Raw genomic sequence first — 17382 nt, 5'->3', positions numbered from 1 at the left:
CAGAAACCTGACACCACTCTTCATATTGTAAAAATGTAATTTTCCCATTGTAAAAATTCGGAAAAAAAATGATGGCACAATAATCTGAGGCAACCACAATTCCAAGTGAACTTTTCAATATCCCCCACACATGCAGTTAAAAGGGTTTACATGCATCAGTGAAAACCCAACTCCATTGAAGTCAGTGGACATAACCAAAATTTCCTCTGAATTAAATAAAATTACACTTTCTGAAATAATATATAAAACACTATCTGCTCGATCATGCTTCTACTGGATTACTTGTCTGAAAATAATTCAGCTCGTGTTGCGTATGTAACAGGTGTTCAGCAAATAGCCATTCTCATAGACTACAATTACCATAACTTTTACAAAACTGAACATGGATTACACCATCAAAATTTTTGCTGGCTTTCTTCATCCAGAATTCAGTAGTCTAAGAATCTAGTGCAAGATAAAGTACTTTTATCTAAAAATATTTATATTCTGAATATTATTGATATATCTTCAAGTGTCATTTGACAATTAAAACATCTGAAATTCCTTACAACAATTATAGTGCGTTGACCCCGGCCAGCACCTTCCAACCGGAAGAGTCATATATGCTTTACGCATAAGCAGACAGCGTTACAATGACAAGGAGATGTGGCTAAATGTTGTTGCACAGGCGGAAATGTCACAGGGCAGTACAAGTGAATCAGTAAAAAAAAGTTCTTGTTTTAATGGATAATTGATACCAGCAGTTGACTGAGAGCAATTGAGATGAGCATTTGGGTAAGGTTTTTTTTTTTTTTTTTTTCTCCTTACTGGTGGAAGCCTGAACCCTAAGAGACAGAATGGCCTAAACTTTCTTAGGGGTAGGTGGTAGAAAGTAAAAGATCTTGTAAATACAGTACAAATACCATTTGTGAGTTGTTGCGAGTAATTTGGTTTAAACAGAAAACAATGTAAGGCAAAATCACCTTCACATCTACAGGTATCCAAATCTGACAAAATACTTTGAAAGCAGTATCTCAAACTTACCTAGTTCCTTTTGTTACAGAAATTACACTTTCAGGGCAGAGGTTATTCCCGATGCATTAATGACAATTGCAAATTCTAGTTGGCACGTACAAAAGAGGGGAAGAAAAAAAAAAAAAAAAAAAAAGCTTACAAAGACCACAGCTAGGTACAGTCACATGTGTCCTAACTCCAAGGGACAGACATCAGCTGGGACGGGAATGCAACCACACCAAGGAACAAATTCCTGGGGTCCTGGTGACCGTTTTACTCCTTTAGAGTCACTGTTATGGTAAAAGGACGTGTTACACGGCACCTACTTTCCCCTAACTGCACCTTAGGGCATGGGTGATTTAATCGTAGTTTAGCCTCCCTAGAGGCCCGTAAGACCGACAAGAATGACAGAAGCGGCTGTACATTAATTTATTTCCTTGAAGTACAAAAAAAGAAAAAAAAAAAAAGAAAAATAATTTATAGTTAAAAGCAGCTGGTAAAACTGTGGTCTGGGAAGACATGTAACGGTGCTGATGTTGCAAGAATGAGCATAATTTCGGGCACGGATGTAAAAAATAAGAAGTGTAAACATGCTGGCACATCAGTCGAGGACCAGTTTGAAAGACATGCTTTTAATCTGCACGGCAACCGCACCTTTCCGCCCAGCCGGAGCCTGCGAAAGTGTCCCGAGAAGCCTCCAATAAATTACATAAATAGGAGCGGGGGCGGGCGGCTCCGTGGCAGTCCCTCCTCAGCCGTCGGGGTAGCCGCAGTAGTAGACGGCGCTGCTGGCGTCCGACACGGCGGCGGAGATGGGCCCGGCCGAGAGCCCCTCGGCAGCGTCGTGGCCGGCCAGGGGCAGCCCCAGCTCGGCCTTGCAGGCGAAGCGCAGGTACTGCTCGAACTCGGCACGGTCCACCTCGCCCAACAGCTCGTCCTGCGGCAAGTGCTCCAGCGCCTCCCGGCACGGCGCCGCCTCGGGCGGGGGCGACGGCTGCCCCCCCGACGGCAGCGACAGCACCGGCGGCAGCACCGGGGGCAGCACGGGCGGGGGGCCGCGCCCCGGGCCCGGCGGCTGGCACATCTGCCCGTAGTAGGCGTGCAGAGGCGCCGGGCAGCCCAGCAGCCCCTGCAGTGAGCCGGCCGGCCCCAGCGGCTCGCCGGCGGCCAGGTGCCGCCGCAGCGCGGCCCCCGACGGGCTCTCCCCGGCCGCCGCCGCCGGGTACTCGCCGCCCGCCTGCGGGCCGTAGCTCCCGTAGGGCCCCGGGCCCCCCTCCTCCGGCAGCCCCGCCGCGAAGAAGGGCGCCTCGCTGTCCGCCGCGTCCAGCGGCGACGGGTCCGGTGTCGGCAGCCCGTAGCCGTCGAAGGCGGCGCCCAGCGGCGGGCAGTCCCGGTAGTGGCCGCCGCCCGGCCCCGCCGCGTAGCCCTGCTCGCCGTAGGGCAACCCCAGGCTCTCAGCGCACATCCTGCCGCCGCCGCCGCCCTCGCTGCCCGGCCCGGCCGCCGCCGCCACCGCCGCCGCCTCCGCCAGGCCGTGCTGCAGGAAGCCGCTCTCCACCCGTTTCAGCCGCTTCACCTGCTTCCGCCGCCGCGGCCGGTACTTGTAGTTGGGGTGGTCCTGCATGTGCTGCACTCGCAGCCGCTCCGCCTCCTCCACGAACGGCCGCTTCTCCGCCAGCGACAGCGCCTTCCACGATTTACCTGCGCCCACACGCACCGTCACACCGGCCGCCCCGACGCCCAGGCCCCGCAGACCGTCGTCCCCCGCAGCCCCCGGACCCCCTCGACCCCCTGCCCCGCAGCCCCCCGCAGCCCCCGCAAACCCCCTGTCCTCCCATCTCCTCCCCACATGCCCGTCCGCAGCCCCTCCGGCGCTCACCCAGCATCTTGCTGAGCTCAGCGTTGTGTAGGTCCGGGTTCTGCTGCGCCAGCCGCTTTCGCTCGTCCTTGGCCCACACCATGAAGGCGTTCATGGGCCGCCGGATCCGCGCCTCGCTCTTGCTCCGCCCGCCCGCCGGCCCCGACGGCGCTGCCTCGCTCTTCGCCTTCGCCTCGCCCAGCGGGCTCAGCGCTTCTGCCCACGGGCAGGGGCCCACGGCCGGCATCATGATGGGCAGCGAGCACCGCCCCTGCGCCTGGTCCTCGCTGCTGGCGTAGCCCGCATCGGGGCTGCTCATCTCGGGGGCTGCGCCCGGGCCCCGCTCGTCGTTGTCGCCGCCGCCCCCCCGGGGGCCGATGCCGAGAGCTCGGTGCGGGCCGGGGACGGGCTGGCCGCCGAGCCCCGCTCGCTGCTGCCGGCTCCCCGCGCCCGGCCCTATTTGAGCAGCGGCGCGGCCAATGGGGCCGCGGGGGCGGGCGCGCTGCGGGGCGCTGCCGGCGGCTCCCGCTGCGGCGTGGGGCGGCCCCGGGGCTCGCCCGGCACGGCCCGACTCGGCACGACACCTGGGACGAGGGGGGGGAGCGATTGGGGGTGGTGTTTGGGGGAACACCCAGACACACCTCGGCCCCGCTCGCCCGTTGGGGCAGCAGGAGGCGGCCCTCCGACGGCACGGGATGCCCCGCTGGGTGCCGTCCCTGCCCCTTAGGGCCCGGTCGGAAAGGCAGAGCGCTGACCGGAGCAGGCACGGTGGAGGTGGAAGGAACAGATCCTTCCCAAACCTACCCGCATGTCGCGTAACCCCCGGAGCGAAGCGCTGCGCTCCTTTGAGAGGCACGCTTGGAAAGCAGCGCGGTCAAAGGAAGCCAGTCCTACACCTTACCTTCCCCTACCGCCTGAGCACACCTCGCCTCGGAGCGTGAACCTCTCGGGGCACGGCACCCTACTGAACCCACAGCAGACCAGCTAGGTATCACCTACCTCCTTTTTCATTACATTACAAATGGGGCTCCAGTATTCCCCCAAAGCGTGCCTTTAGTGCTGAAGTCGACTCGGTTGTTCCTAAGTAGCACTTTGCAGTACACACTTTTTTTTTTTTTGCACTTGGCTTCATACCATGTGCACGCAGAATGTCCACGATTTCTCTGCTTTGCCCGAGTAAACCAACTGTACAGATGCCTGCAGTACGTCGGTCACATTAGAATAAACGCAAATTCTGTCTGGCTACTATTTATGATTCTTTTTTTTGGCATACAACCTAATGTAAAATACGTTGTTTTCATGGGCGCTCTGATTAATATTTGCATTATGTGGCGCCATTAAATGCATCGGTGCTTACTTGAGAAACCGCCGGGCTTTAAACTGAAGATCAAAGAGGTTTATTTGGTTAAGGACACCTTTGTTTGGGCAACGGCTTCGATCAAATAAACCAATATTGTCGGGATTCTCGCTGAAATGAAATGAATGAAGCTAGCATCACCGTTAAAGAACTCTAACATCGCGTTTCCTCCTAGAAACCTGTTGCTTTACACTTGCCAGCCCAGCAGATATTCCGTAAAAGAATAAAAAAGCAGAGGTGCAGGGGAGCAGGACTGACATTAGGGAGGGTCATTCTCGAGACGCTTCGCATCCATGCTCTCCACTCCTCCGCGTTTGTTACAGGCTATAAACAAGCGATGTATTTCCAGACTTAGGATACGCTGCAGTTATTTATATGCAGATAGACTAAATCACTGCCAAAGGAGGAGCACCTGCCTAAAAGACAGCAAAAAAGAAATTCTCAGTTTCTTCCCGCCTAAGCCCATGCGTAAGTCCGGCAATTCAAGCAATTCAAGCATCTCTTTTGTGTCTTTTTTTTTTTTTCCTTTTTCTTTACATCTGGTGCTGTACAAAGGTGACAGAGTCGCAAACACCGTTGGTGCACATCGTGCCTGTGTACACCGAGGGCATAGTGGTGCACCACCATGTAGCATTCCCTACAGAAGTATAATGCCTTTAACACGGCTTGTTGATGAAACCCCGGGACTGGTGGCACCGGGCAGGAGCTCAGCACCTTTCCAGCCGCTTTTCCTAGCTCAGCACCACTGGGACCCCAGCGTAGGCTCAAGGCTGGAGTGCCAGCGGCTTTGTTTTCGTGCCATTCCCGGCCCGACGTGTGGAGGACTCGGGAGCCCTCATCCCAGGCCAATAGCCCGAGGGAAGCGCGATGTCGGTGCAAGGCTGAGACCCGGGGAAAAGTCTAAATTAAGCAGAAAATGGAGCTTATCTAGAGCAAAATCACGCACGACGAGAAGGCACAGAGCAGCAGACACAGCTGAGAGGAGAAAGCGAGACAAGGTCCAAGGAAAACAAAAAGCGAGAAGGCAACAATGCACTGCCCTAACGAAGTCGGTGCGTTCCCAGTGCCTTCCAGATCAGTTCCCAGCTCACTGCCTGATCCTGACTCGGGCAAAACTGACCACCTAGGAGCTTAACGCCTAGAAGAAGGTATTAATATTTTTTAAATTTATTTTTCTTTCCTTTTATTTTTTCTTTTATTTATTTTCTTTTTTAAGAGTTGGTCTTGTTAAACTGTCAAACCGTTCTTTTTATTGTATTTTGCAGAAATATTTTCGCAAGCCAAGGGAACAAATCCTGCAAGACCTGGCGCTGATTAAGTAGAGGGCATGCCTGCAAACACACTTCGCAGTAATTTGGGGGCTGTCACTTCCAGCCGAAGAGAAAATGTTTTTTTGCTATATAATGAACATGAGGTAATAAACTAAGCAAACTGCCGCTGACTTTGTTCGGGAGATTTGTGCAAACTGTTTCTACAGCTCATTGATCGAGGATCAAAGAAGGAAAGGTGTGTTTTGAATCGAAGCCGAGAAAGTAAAAGCTCCCTGGTTTGTACGGAAAATGCTGGCAGTCTGTGACCCTTTCGGTGTCATAAATAGATTATCTCACCTCTTTTCTCGCTTTCCGTTTTGACTCTTTAGTTACTTTTGAGCTGTAACTCCAAGCAGAGAGCACTGACCGGGAGCCGAGCTCGGCTCCCTCCTTACACCTCACTTCCCCGGGGCGTTTCGCAAAGCGCTGCTCCCGGCGCTCCCGAAACCTTCACGGTCGCACGAATCCCGGGGTCATTCGTTAACTTTCCCAACCCAACAATGCCGCCGGGAGTTCATCCTTCTGATTTATTGACCTTTTAAACCCGCCGGGACGCGGCGCGGGGATCCTCCGGCGAGCGATGTGTTTCTATTTCAGAGCGCGGGGTTGGAAGTGGTGCTCCCAGCGTTATCAGAGCCGACCACAAATGCCACATGAAAAGCAGCAAACATCCGGAGGGTTTCCTGCAAACCGAGCAGTTTCTCAAGACAAGAGCCTTTTTTTTTTTTTTTTTTTTTTTTTTTTTTTTTTTTTAAACTCGTGTTTAAAGGCAGCACGCTTCGCCTCTTTTAAGCGGTTCAGACCCATTAAATGTAAGCCGCCGCTCCGACAGCACTGCATGGGGCAAGAAATCGCCCTGAATGAAGATTTTTTAAGGACGTTGCGTTAGGAAAGTGCTTGGATCTCAGAGCCCCTGCTGCCCAGGGATGACGCCCTACTGAAGCGAAGAAATCAAATCCCCCAAAACGAAAAAATATCCCCACTCCTCGCCCTCCCCCCATTGGCAGCGATGGAGATCCAGGCTGCTCACCCGCATATCCCCTCATTTTATTTAAGGATTAATTGGTGATGACAAAGATCGCCACGATCTTTGCTTTTTTCTCTGTGAAGTTAGGGAGCAGCCGCTGGACTGCATCGGGAGGGCCCGGCACCGTCTCGGGTCTGGAGCCCTCGGGTTGGAGGCTGAGCTGTGCAGGGCCAAAAAGCGGTGCAACACCTGGGGCCGGGCAGATACCCCGTGCCTGAATTTCCAAGAACAGAAATCCTGTTAGTTTTTATGCTTCAGTAAACGCCAGCGATAAGATTAAAAAAAAAAAAAAAAAAAAAAAAAAAAAAAAAAAAAGCTTGATACAATGCTGGAGCTGCTCCAAAAGATCAGGCATCTGAACTAAACTAAACAGTTTGAGCTAGCCTATTTGTATTTATTCTGGTTTTATGTCAGTGGAGCTAACACAGGCTTGTAGCAGTGCAAGATTTATTGTGACAAGCTAGATGCTCAAGTCGCAGCTTAGCGGAGGACAATTCATGTAACCATGCAATCAAAAAGCTGATCCCAACTACACCGGAGTGAAATGAATTTCCTCCTTGCCATCACCCAGCTCCCATACGCTTACAACGGCCAGAACGAAAGAAATAAAATATGCTCTAGAAGGTGGGATACATTGCTACATATTAGGATGGTGGTTGCTAGCTTTATAGCATATGTTTATATCTTGCGTTCTTCAGTAGCAATATTTCAGTGTTTCACACGTGAAAAGTTCTTTGTCTTTAGCCAGAAGAAAACTGCTGCATTATACAAACGAGAAAGTTGCTGGGGCTAAAGCTTAGGCAGGTAACGTGCTGTCACGCCAGCTACCTCTCATGACAGCAGAGATGATCTGGGATTTCAGCATGTAAATAATCCTTCTGCTGGCATTTAGCAGAAGTACATAAATGCTACTACCAAAAGTTTTGCATGACAATGACAACTCAAATCTCAACAGCTAGCCTTTTGCAGTACTGATCAATCAACGGTAATGAACAAGATCAAAAAGAAATTCAGAACATATTTAAAATTGACAACACTACAGCTGAATAAAACTGTATAAAGCTAGACTGATAACATGATACATTTATTTAAAAAAGAACCATGCAATCAAGCAAACAAACAACTCCCCCTTTTCTTTCCTTTGCTGAAATTAAAAGTATTGGTAATGTTAAAAATATCTCTTTGTACGTGATCAAAAAAAGGCATTTTTTATAACCAAGGCATCTGAGTTTAAAATTTGATGCTGTTTTTGCAAATCAAAATATCAATTTGTTTAATACTGTAGTCTTAAAATTTGCCCAGTGAAAATGCTCCAGATTTTCATTTTATTCTTTGCAATTATATTCACTAATTAAGCACACTACAGTTCCTGACATCTGACATTTAGGTAGATAGTTAAACTATGAAAAGAAAACGTATCTGGCAAATAGGAGGTATGGGTTATTGGTAGCTGTGATTATTCAGATTTGTGATGTTTATGTTTCTTGATGGCTTTTAATAGAGAAAGTGAATTTTATTTTTAGCCTATCTGTTAACATTCCACTAGCGGTTTCTTTGAAGCATCATAGAAAGCTGCAGACTATCAGAAATCCAAACCAGTCGATCTGATCATGTTTTTAAGGATTACTATTTACCAAGCATGCAGCAGTGCCAGTGGCAGTCATCTGCTTGCTTTACAGGGCACAGGGAAGTTTCCCTGCCCAGGGTGCGTTACACCTCTGACCTGCACTGAGAGAGAGAGAAGAGAGAGAAGGGAACACAGCTAGCAACCGCATTGCAAAAAGCACAAACCAAAGATGAGCAACACATGGTGCCTGCCTTTTTTTTTTTTTTTTCGATCCAACCATTATTAACTTGGCCTTGAGATGTGTTTAGAATTATCTAGGTGCAGTTCATCATTCACAACTATTTTATTTGCTTGGTCTATTTCTGTTTAATTAAAACCTGGGAACCGAAAGTCCCCTTTCCTCTTCTTTTGTCCCCTTAATATCACTGTTTTATCTTCAGAGCTCCCTTTGAAGGATATTTACTGAAAGGATGAGAGAGTGGTTATCACAGAGAACTGAAAACTTAAAAAAAAAAAAAAAAAAAAAAAAAAAAAAGGAGGAATTTCAATAAATCTACTCTGTAGCTACATCAAGAACTAGAAATCCTCACTTCTACTGCAAACAAGTTGCAAAATCTGAGACAACTTTTGACCAGCTATCACAGTTTACCAGTTTCATTAAGATAGGATGCCTGTTTAAGCAGACTCTAGATGTAAATGTTGTGAGAATATTCAATTTAGAAGCCTTACTTCAATGACAAATTTAATAACATTTTACGCTTTTAAGAATTCAGTCAAATCTTTTTTGGAGACAGCGTATGTAGTACCTAGCTGTACCATCTTGATGTCTTTCAACCATTAAAGCTTGTGGAGGTTTAAATTAATGAAGATTGGTGGATGACACGGAGCTTTAATTTCTGACACTATGTGTGTATGCATATACTTATTATAGCAAAGCGTATTTGTGTATTTTGTTTCATACTAGCATCCTACAAAATGTAAAGTTGGTATATCACTCAGCACAGAATAAACTGAAAAAAATGCCTTAAGAAACGTTAACTAACTACACTGGTGATTTACTAGGGCCAGAGTTAGAATGGAAGCACTCCAGAATTATGTGATTGTAATACCTAATTTTCTGTAGCCCTCTCTTCCCAGCGGTCAGTCTCCCAGTCTTCTCTCCCAGTTGGTGAAGACTTGCAAGGCTCACCACAGCAAGATGTGTGCCCTGTCAGAACATAAAGACAGCAACTGCTGACAGTTGCTTGTGACACTTTATATGCTAGGGCTCATGGGTGCTCAAGTACCATGAGAGTCAATTAAAAAATGAAATCCAAGCTAAAACAGCCCAAAACACAGTGATGTTTCCATTGACAACCACCCATCCAATCACCAGAGGGAGCCCATTTTCCCCAAAAGCCAAAGTCTGTATCATGACCAACCTGCTACCTGCTGAGGTGTCTGCGCAAACCATCCAAAAGCTTTGTAGCTCCTGTGAGGAGCAGCTGCCAACTAAGGGAGCTGCACAGGACAGGTCTGCCAACAGGAAAGAAGAGGACTATGTAGCTGCTTGCTTCATAGTGTTTGCAGCACAAAAGGTAGTGAAGAAGATGCTATAGCTGTCTTTCAAATGGAATGTTTCTGAGGCAAACCATTCTCATACCCGGAGCATGTCACTGAGAAACAGTTTATGTTGTCCTAGGTAGCCTTCTCCACACTGTTAGTTAGGTAGTATTTGTAATATATTTCCACTGAATACTTTAAGATATGATTTCAAAAGGAAAATATTACATTTTTGAGTAAATAAACTTTTTGATAGAAAAATAAAAATATTTCAAAAAATACACTTCCTACATTGTATTTCCTCAAGGGGAAGAAGCATCCCTCTAATGTATTCTCATATATTCTTTAAGGTCAAAGTGAAAAACATTAGTGATCTATCTTCTGTTGCAACTAGAGTAGAAAAAAAAAAAAAAGCCTGGGCTCACAGCTAGCACTAGAACTTGCACTGCCCAGGGAGGACATTCAGCTATTTCCAGGGCCAGACTGAGTGTGCACGAGGAGTGCTAGGCACAGCGCAGAGCCTCAGTGCTTCTTGGCAGCTGTCACAATCTCATGAAGCTGCAAAAGTGTCTGTGTGTTTCATCTGAAACACAGGATCCGTTCAGTAGTAAAGCTACACTGCTGCCCATCTAAACAGGAAAACCTTGCTAGTGGAGGTGGTTACATCAGCCAGCACGTGTTACTGGCACTAAATATTACCCACCTTGCATACCTCCCAATAGCTGTCCTTTTTTTTCCTTCAATATCATGAAATATTATTAAGTTACTACTTTTATTGTCTTATCTGTTCTTCTTGTTTGTTTCTTAATTAATAATTAATATATAATTACTGATAAATATAATTTCCTCAGCTTTTTTATTTTCTTAGATAGCCCTAGTTAGAAGTCAGTTGATGCCACAGCACAGACCTGAACTGATGATAAATAAAAATCTAGCTGCATTATATTTTTTCAATTTAAAAATAATAATAATAATAATAACAATAACATATATATCAGTGCAATCAGTTTTTGTTGGGTGGGTGTGTTTTTAAGATCTCTTCATGTTTGCCACTTGAAAGATTAATTTAATAGCAAAATCCAAGCAACAAGGTCCTGGGCAACTTGCTGTAGTGTAGCAGGGGGTTGGACCAGATGGCCTCTAGAGGTCCCCTCCAGCCTCAACCTCTCTGTGATGCTGGGATTCGGTAACAAAGACTTGATAAAGGTATATAACAGTTGTACATAAGACAGTCACTCAAAACTGTAAAATGATTTCAAACTAATTCTTAGAGGCAGTTGTTGCAGACTGTAGCTTCAAAAGCACTCTGAAATACAGACAACAAATATGTGATGACCTGACTAAAACCAGATATATCACCTGTCTTTAGCAGAGGTCCTTACTTCTAAGGACTCACTAGTCAATCAACTTTGCCCGAGTAGATGCTGAACCTGAAGATAGTGCTGGCTGGTACTAGCCTATCGAATTTCACTTTACTAGAACCCCAGATTCATTTGAAATTAAAACAAGAAGATAAAAATAAAGTTAATTAGTTCCTAAATTACATACAGGAATGAGTACAGAATGTGGAGTATTCGTCTGACAGATGCATACATTTGTGTCTCAAGAGAAGTCTTTTTGTTGATCACACAAAATGGTGAAGTACTCAGTAGGGTTTTTTCCACTAAGCTGTTATGTTACAGAACATTTGGTGTTTATGCTTATTGACTTTCTGTGTCTGTTTATAAACCACAGCCTTTTAGGTTATTGGCTCAGCCTGAAATTTCAAATTTCACATTTTGAAATTTCCTTAACCTAAAAGAAACCACCACTGCTCATAATTATCTGTAGTTCATTAGCAAACATGCATTATCATTTTCTGATTCAATTGGAAAAAAAACAATAACTAAGTGAAGGTTTTTTTTTTTTTTTCTTTTTGCAAGAGAATTTCAATAAAAGAGAAATTTTTAAAAAGATATATTTGAAAACTGGTATATTGTGATATGCACTGAGATGCTATCACAGGCAGAAGAAGATCATTTGTACAGCCCTTGCAGAAATTCTTTGCCAGCTTGTGATGTGTTCTCTTGCACAGATTGATGAGCAGAGGCATACAACACTCATTTCTTCTTATAATGACTACAATTAGAAATGGATAGTTTTGGAGCAGTGACTGATTAGACAGCTGCAATGGCACTGCTTATGAAAACTTGAAATAGCATGCAATGCTGAATTATGTAGTACCCTAAGTTGTATATTTAATTAGAATTTAATTTTATATATTTAAAAAGGTTAAGGACACAGACTGCTGATTATTGTCTGCGTTTACAAGGCACTTCTTTATATATCATTTACAAGGCACATCATTATACGTCATGAACAACTTACAGGTTCACGTATATTTAATATGATTTCCTCCACCAACTAGTTGTACTTTAAGGTCATTATTTATATATGTGAAGGTCAAAATCTATCCTACAGTAATGAAATAAGAGGTGAGTAGAAAGACATACCTGTGACAGAACTGGACAGCAAATATTGTGGATAAATTACTTTTTCATCTCTGTAAAATTCAATGATATGCCTTCAGTAAATAACTGAAATATATTTTTAGAGAAATAATTTCAATAATATAGTTAATTTATTATTAAAATAATATTTATTATTTGTTATATATTTGTTTATTATTATTATTTATAATTCATACTATATTCATCTTTATTTATATAATCGATTGTATGTATTTATAAATTATTGGTAAATTATTAAATTATTTTATTCTTAACTATAATTATTAATTATTATTATTTACTATTATTAAAATAAATTATAAATTGCTAACCATCTTGAATCTTTGAAAAAGAGTTGGATGTCATGTTAATAGTATTTAAAGAATCTTCCAGATAGTAAACAATTCCAAATAAATTATGTAAGTTCCACAGCAAGAAATTATTGTAAAACACAGCTCTCAATCTGAAGTGTTTAATCATCTTTTTGACTAAATCTAAAAGAAGCTCTGGCCCAAGCTGAATGGAATAACTGCATGTCTGAACAGAAGAGTGGTGCAGCAAGGAAGAACTACCATTTGAGAAGACTCTAAAGGGCAGACAGCACACCAATGCCACAGAAATAGATGCAGCTTTTCACATGCAAAACTGGACGTTATTTGGAACAGCCATTGTATCACAAACTAAAGCAAAACAGTAAGAGGATATAACACCCCTTGAGAATTCTTATGTGACTGCAGCCTGCAGCACTAGATGGTCAACCAAAAGTCATGTTTACCATACCTCTACCTACTTACTGTTTACTGTTCATACCCTGTAATCAAGGACTTTCTGAAAAAAAAAAAAAAAAAAAAAAAGAGTTCATACTTCTGTATTACACTTCTTCCAGACAGAGCTTTCGTATACCTTCATGCTAAAAAAGGGCATTTGTATAGTATTTTTCATCCAACAAACACTTTACAAAGATATGCTAATATTATCGACAGCATTCTGGACCTTTGAGAAGTCAGGACAAAGAGCTGTTTTGCTGTTTTAACTAACCTGGCCAAAGCTGCAACTGAACAGTAAAAGGATGTGGATCGTGTGCCCTTTTCCCTCTTCAGATCTCAGTGCAGTTCCACGGTGAACCTAAAGACACTGGTCTCAGCTTCCCCTTCGCCCATCATCCTGCTTTACACTATGAGAATCAGAGCATCCTTAGGACTCTTTAGCAGATTGTGCCAAGAACTACCTGCCTTTGGAAGGATGACTCATCGGAGATTAGCAATAACAGACTGATTACAGTCAGTTGGGAAAAGGGTAAATCATTGGTTCAAAAGATAATGAGAAATGAGGAACCCAAGCCAAATTCAAACATATGTTTTTACTGTGCGTTCTGTGAGCTAATTATGGAAGTGCAGATTAACTTTCCTCTCTTCTAAGTTTAAGTAACCTTTTTTTTCCATATTGATCCTAGAAAATTGTAAATTGGTAAATCATACAGATAGAACAAAATTTGCTATATTTTTATATAAATCAGCAGAATTAATGTTTTCTTCCATACTTATTGTATAGTATATATGACACATACATAATCAATACTACTGTACCTGATTTTTTTCATGATTTTCATGTATAATTAACTATGATGTTTTATAGTTATTCTGCTAATAAATGAGTAAGGGAAACATATATAATTATTCATTTTACAAATCATATTATATGCCAAGATAAATAACAAAATTATTAGGGGAAAAAAATCAGAAACACAGAAAAAAATGTTTTAATACATCTAAACACTCACACCTAGATAATACAAAAAAATCTTGGCCATTTGATGAGAAACCATTTTTTAACTTTTTGTAAAATTAAGGGTACAGAAATTGCTGACTTAATATAGACCAAATTCCACTTTGGGTAATTTCTTTTGACTTGCTACTGTTTGTTTTGCACAATTATTTCATACTGCCCAATTTTAAGCTCTTATTTTAGGGATTAGAGAAAGTAAATTAAAGAGGAGAAGGAAGAATCCCATGTTAAAATATATATATATATATGTATATTTTTTCATTTTACATTTTTAAACACTGAGTAGTGCCAATTGTGAATTATTAGACTGCAGTTGTAGTCCATCCAAGCAACAGCTACTTCTTTGTGATAAGTATTCCCTAATATACCTAATTTGCATATAACTTTTGAATTCTTCTGGTTAAGGTCCTTTATAAATATGTGCAATCATTAGATATATATATTGTTTGCAGTAAGTCAAAGATATCCTTTTAGTTATTGCAGTAAAACTTTCACAGAGAATAATGTCCACAATATTTTTTTTTCATTTTATTTGTACAAGGATAATCAGATGTTGTTTATCAATGGTTTGCTACCATATGTATATTCTCTGCAACCTGTGAAGTGACCTTTCCTTTCTCCTTCAAGAAGAGGAGAGAGCATAACAGTCTCCACGTTCCTAGATAGTTGATACAGTATAGGTTAATATTCACAGATGGGACAATCATGATATAGTTAACTTGCATTAAGGAAAATTTAACTCTAAAATAAGAAAAATAGTCTAAAGAAGGCAAAGCAGATGTGTTGAAATACGTTGCCTATGGAAAACTCAAAAACCTCTGTTTTTCATAAATAAAGAATACATTTGAAAAACAGGTTGACAAACTTCTATAGGAATGTCACACCTACAGCATATCTTGAATCAGCTCACAGCATCACAGAATGGCTGAGGCTGGAAGGGACCTCTGGAGGCGACCTGCCCAACTCCCTGCTCAGGCAGCCTCTGAAGTTCCTTCCATCCTTAGTTTTCTAAGCTTTAATGAAAAATTATGTTAAAATTTATCTTTGACTTTAAAAGCAAATTTGCTGAATTTTCTTCATTCCATACTTAATTTTTTGACTTATTATTTCAGTTTCACAGTATGGCTTTTTTCATTTAGAAATTGCTGTTCAAATCTGCAGAGAAGACGAGTCATTTCCTGAGTTATAATCAGTACTCAATACATTACTATCTAATAGTCCCCCTCTGTAAATCCCTAAAATAGTGAATTCACTGAAACAGCCTTAAAAGTTTTTTTTGCATTAAATGATAAAATATTTTCTAAAACAAAGCTGAAGAGACAAATCTTATACACAGGAAGTATGCAAAAAAAAAAAAAAAAAAAAAAAATCTCGGCAGTGTCCCCTGGAGGAAGAGTTGTAACTGTGCAGTTCTGATTTCATGTTGTGCACTCATATTATACTAATTCTTCACAGTTTAATTTTCAACTTCATGCATAAAGTACATTAGTGCCACCGGTCTCCCTTGCCATGAACAGGAGGCAGGTGTTCCACTTATTTCAGATATCAAATTATCAGATGCCAAATGCTGAAAGGCTATTTTTAAGCAACTTTCAAGAATTTTTCCTCAACTCAACTTTAATGTTGGAGCTTAAACTTTTTTAAGACTGAAATTTGAAAACCATCACAAAAAGGAAATGACAAGATATCTTCGAAGGAAACACAGTTACTTTCTCACTTTTAACAGATATTAAAAATTAAGGGTTATATTTTATTTTCACTTTCTTCTAGTCCATGTTATGTAAAGTCAAAACTAGCAATCCAGGATATTTAAACTAATATTGTAGTCATTAATTGCCCCCTCCTAGATATGTCACTAGATTGTATGATTCAGTTGTGGTGTTTTGTTTTGTTTTGTTTCTGTAAATTGAAATATATTGTTAAAGAAATTAATTCTTTTTCAGGGTTTTAAATGGAGTAAATTTATTTTCATTTTTATATCCCTACTTTCTAGACCTACTCTACTTTCATCTTAAATGGTTCTGACTTCAGTACATGGGGATACAAACCTGTCAATCAACAATAAATCAAATACTGTTATTTTGGGATTTTGTTTGTTTGTTTGTTTTAATTCACATGAATTACCCTGGAGAATCTAGTAAGATTATCCATGTGAGCAGGATGACAGGGATTTGGCCAGATATTTGATCAGCTAATGAAAAGCCCAGTCTGAAGAGCAGTTTGAAAAAGAAGAAAACAGGAATAAATAAATCCAGTGTGCAGTATGTGTGCAGTACTGACCTTGCAATTTATGTCTAAGTACATGACAGATCACAGGTGAGTAACATCTTTGCAAGCAACTCTATCCTACCATGGTTCTGTTTTAAGATATTCTGCTACATCTTAGAATACCTTTCCTAAATAAACTCCAGAGAGTAAATACTTAGGACAATAGCAAACTAGGGGTGAATGAATGTAAGAACATCAAAGGTTCTCTGAAGGAGCTGAGCTACAAGAGAAGCTTTGAACCCAGGTTAAAATGTCACAGGGTGCTACCTGAGCACTGCAGTTATCAATTTAATTCCTCCAGAATCAACAAATAAACTTTGTGACAAAGATAAAGAAAATTTAAACCTGTATTTATTTCTTAAAGGCATCTTTGAAGTTACCTCTAGTAATGTATAACTACCATTTTAGACACACTTTTTAAAACATTTAAACAAATTTCCCAGCCAAGTAATGATAGATGTAATGATATTGATTCACAGACCACTAACCCCCCTCCAAAATCATTGAATGGCATTATAGCAGTAAAACTATTCTTCACAGATTTTTTCTAGACTTTTAGGATATAAATACCAGTTCTCTACTTAAACAGTGAATTTCTCTTACAGAGATGAACGACAGACTTTAAATGTAACAGAACTTCCTCTAACAAAGTAAAAAACATTGCAGAAAACAAATCAAGGAGTTCAAAGTACTGAAAAATATGCCCAGTTTTATCAACCAAACATTTAAAGCAGGAATCTAAAGCTATATTTGCCCATCTAAGTATTAGCAGCTAAAGCCTCAATTGCTTTGATGTACTTATCAAAAGGTTTATTTAATTGCTACCAGTTCCTAGACTGAGTGATGTGTTTCTAGAAGTTACTTCTCCGAAATCCCTCCACTTACTAAGGTACCTAAACAATTCTATTTTATTTTTTTTCTAATTTGTTAAGTCCTGGTGCAATTCATTCCACAAAAAATGCTGAGTCTCAAAACACTCCTTGTTCACATAGTGAAAGGATGGAGAGACAGTCCCAGTTACTGGTTGTTGTTGTTTCACTTTGACATTGTCTGAACTCCAGCAGGTAAGAATACTGATTTCTGATGTCCAGCAAAGAATGTGGTGAAAGGACAGCCTGCTTGCTAATGCTTTCCACTATTAGAAGAGTCAAAGAAAAAAAAAAAAAAAAGAAAAAAAAAAGAAAAA

General features: G+C 42.0%; 1 protein-coding gene and 1 long non-coding RNA gene across 2 annotated transcripts; one reads left to right on the top strand and one right to left on the bottom strand.

Annotated features, from left to right (window-relative positions):
- Nucleotides 1-697: 697 nt before the first annotated feature.
- SOX17 (SRY-box transcription factor 17) lies at nucleotides 698-3292 on the bottom strand. Its single transcript, XM_035318973.1, has 2 exons — nucleotides 2873-3292; nucleotides 698-2694 (listed from the first exon to the last, which is right to left on the bottom strand). Exons 1-2 carry the CDS (start codon nucleotides 3168-3170, stop codon nucleotides 1745-1747), a joined length of 1248 nt encoding a protein of 415 aa, XP_035174864.1. The 5' UTR covers nucleotides 3171-3292; the 3' UTR covers nucleotides 698-1744.
- Nucleotides 3293-3414: 122 nt separating this feature from the next.
- On the top strand, nucleotides 3415-7668 carry LOC118162658. The gene is made up of 3 exons (XR_004748554.1): nucleotides 3415-5356; nucleotides 5474-5714; nucleotides 5848-7668. It is a non-coding gene; the product is annotated as an uncharacterized LOC118162658 (long non-coding RNA).
- The last annotated feature ends 9714 nt before the right edge of the window (nucleotides 7669-17382 follow it).

This window comes from Oxyura jamaicensis, chromosome 2 (assembly GCF_011077185.1).
Source record: "Oxyura jamaicensis isolate SHBP4307 breed ruddy duck chromosome 2, BPBGC_Ojam_1.0, whole genome shotgun sequence".
Lineage (NCBI taxonomy): Eukaryota > Metazoa > Chordata > Aves > Anseriformes > Anatidae > Oxyura > Oxyura jamaicensis.
This window is presented reverse-complemented; position numbering and strand designations above follow the sequence as displayed.

Excerpts from the sequence above, each read along its gene's own strand:
- SOX17 (XM_035318973.1), bottom strand. The coding sequence starts at position 3,170 with ATGAGCAGCCCCGATGCGGGCTACGCCAGCAGCGAGGACCAGGCGCAG. Across the intron at positions 2,695-2,872 it reads TGAGCTCAGCAAGATGCTGG|GTAAATCGTGGAAGGCGCTG; the intron begins GTGAGCGCCGGA and ends GTGTGGGCGCAG.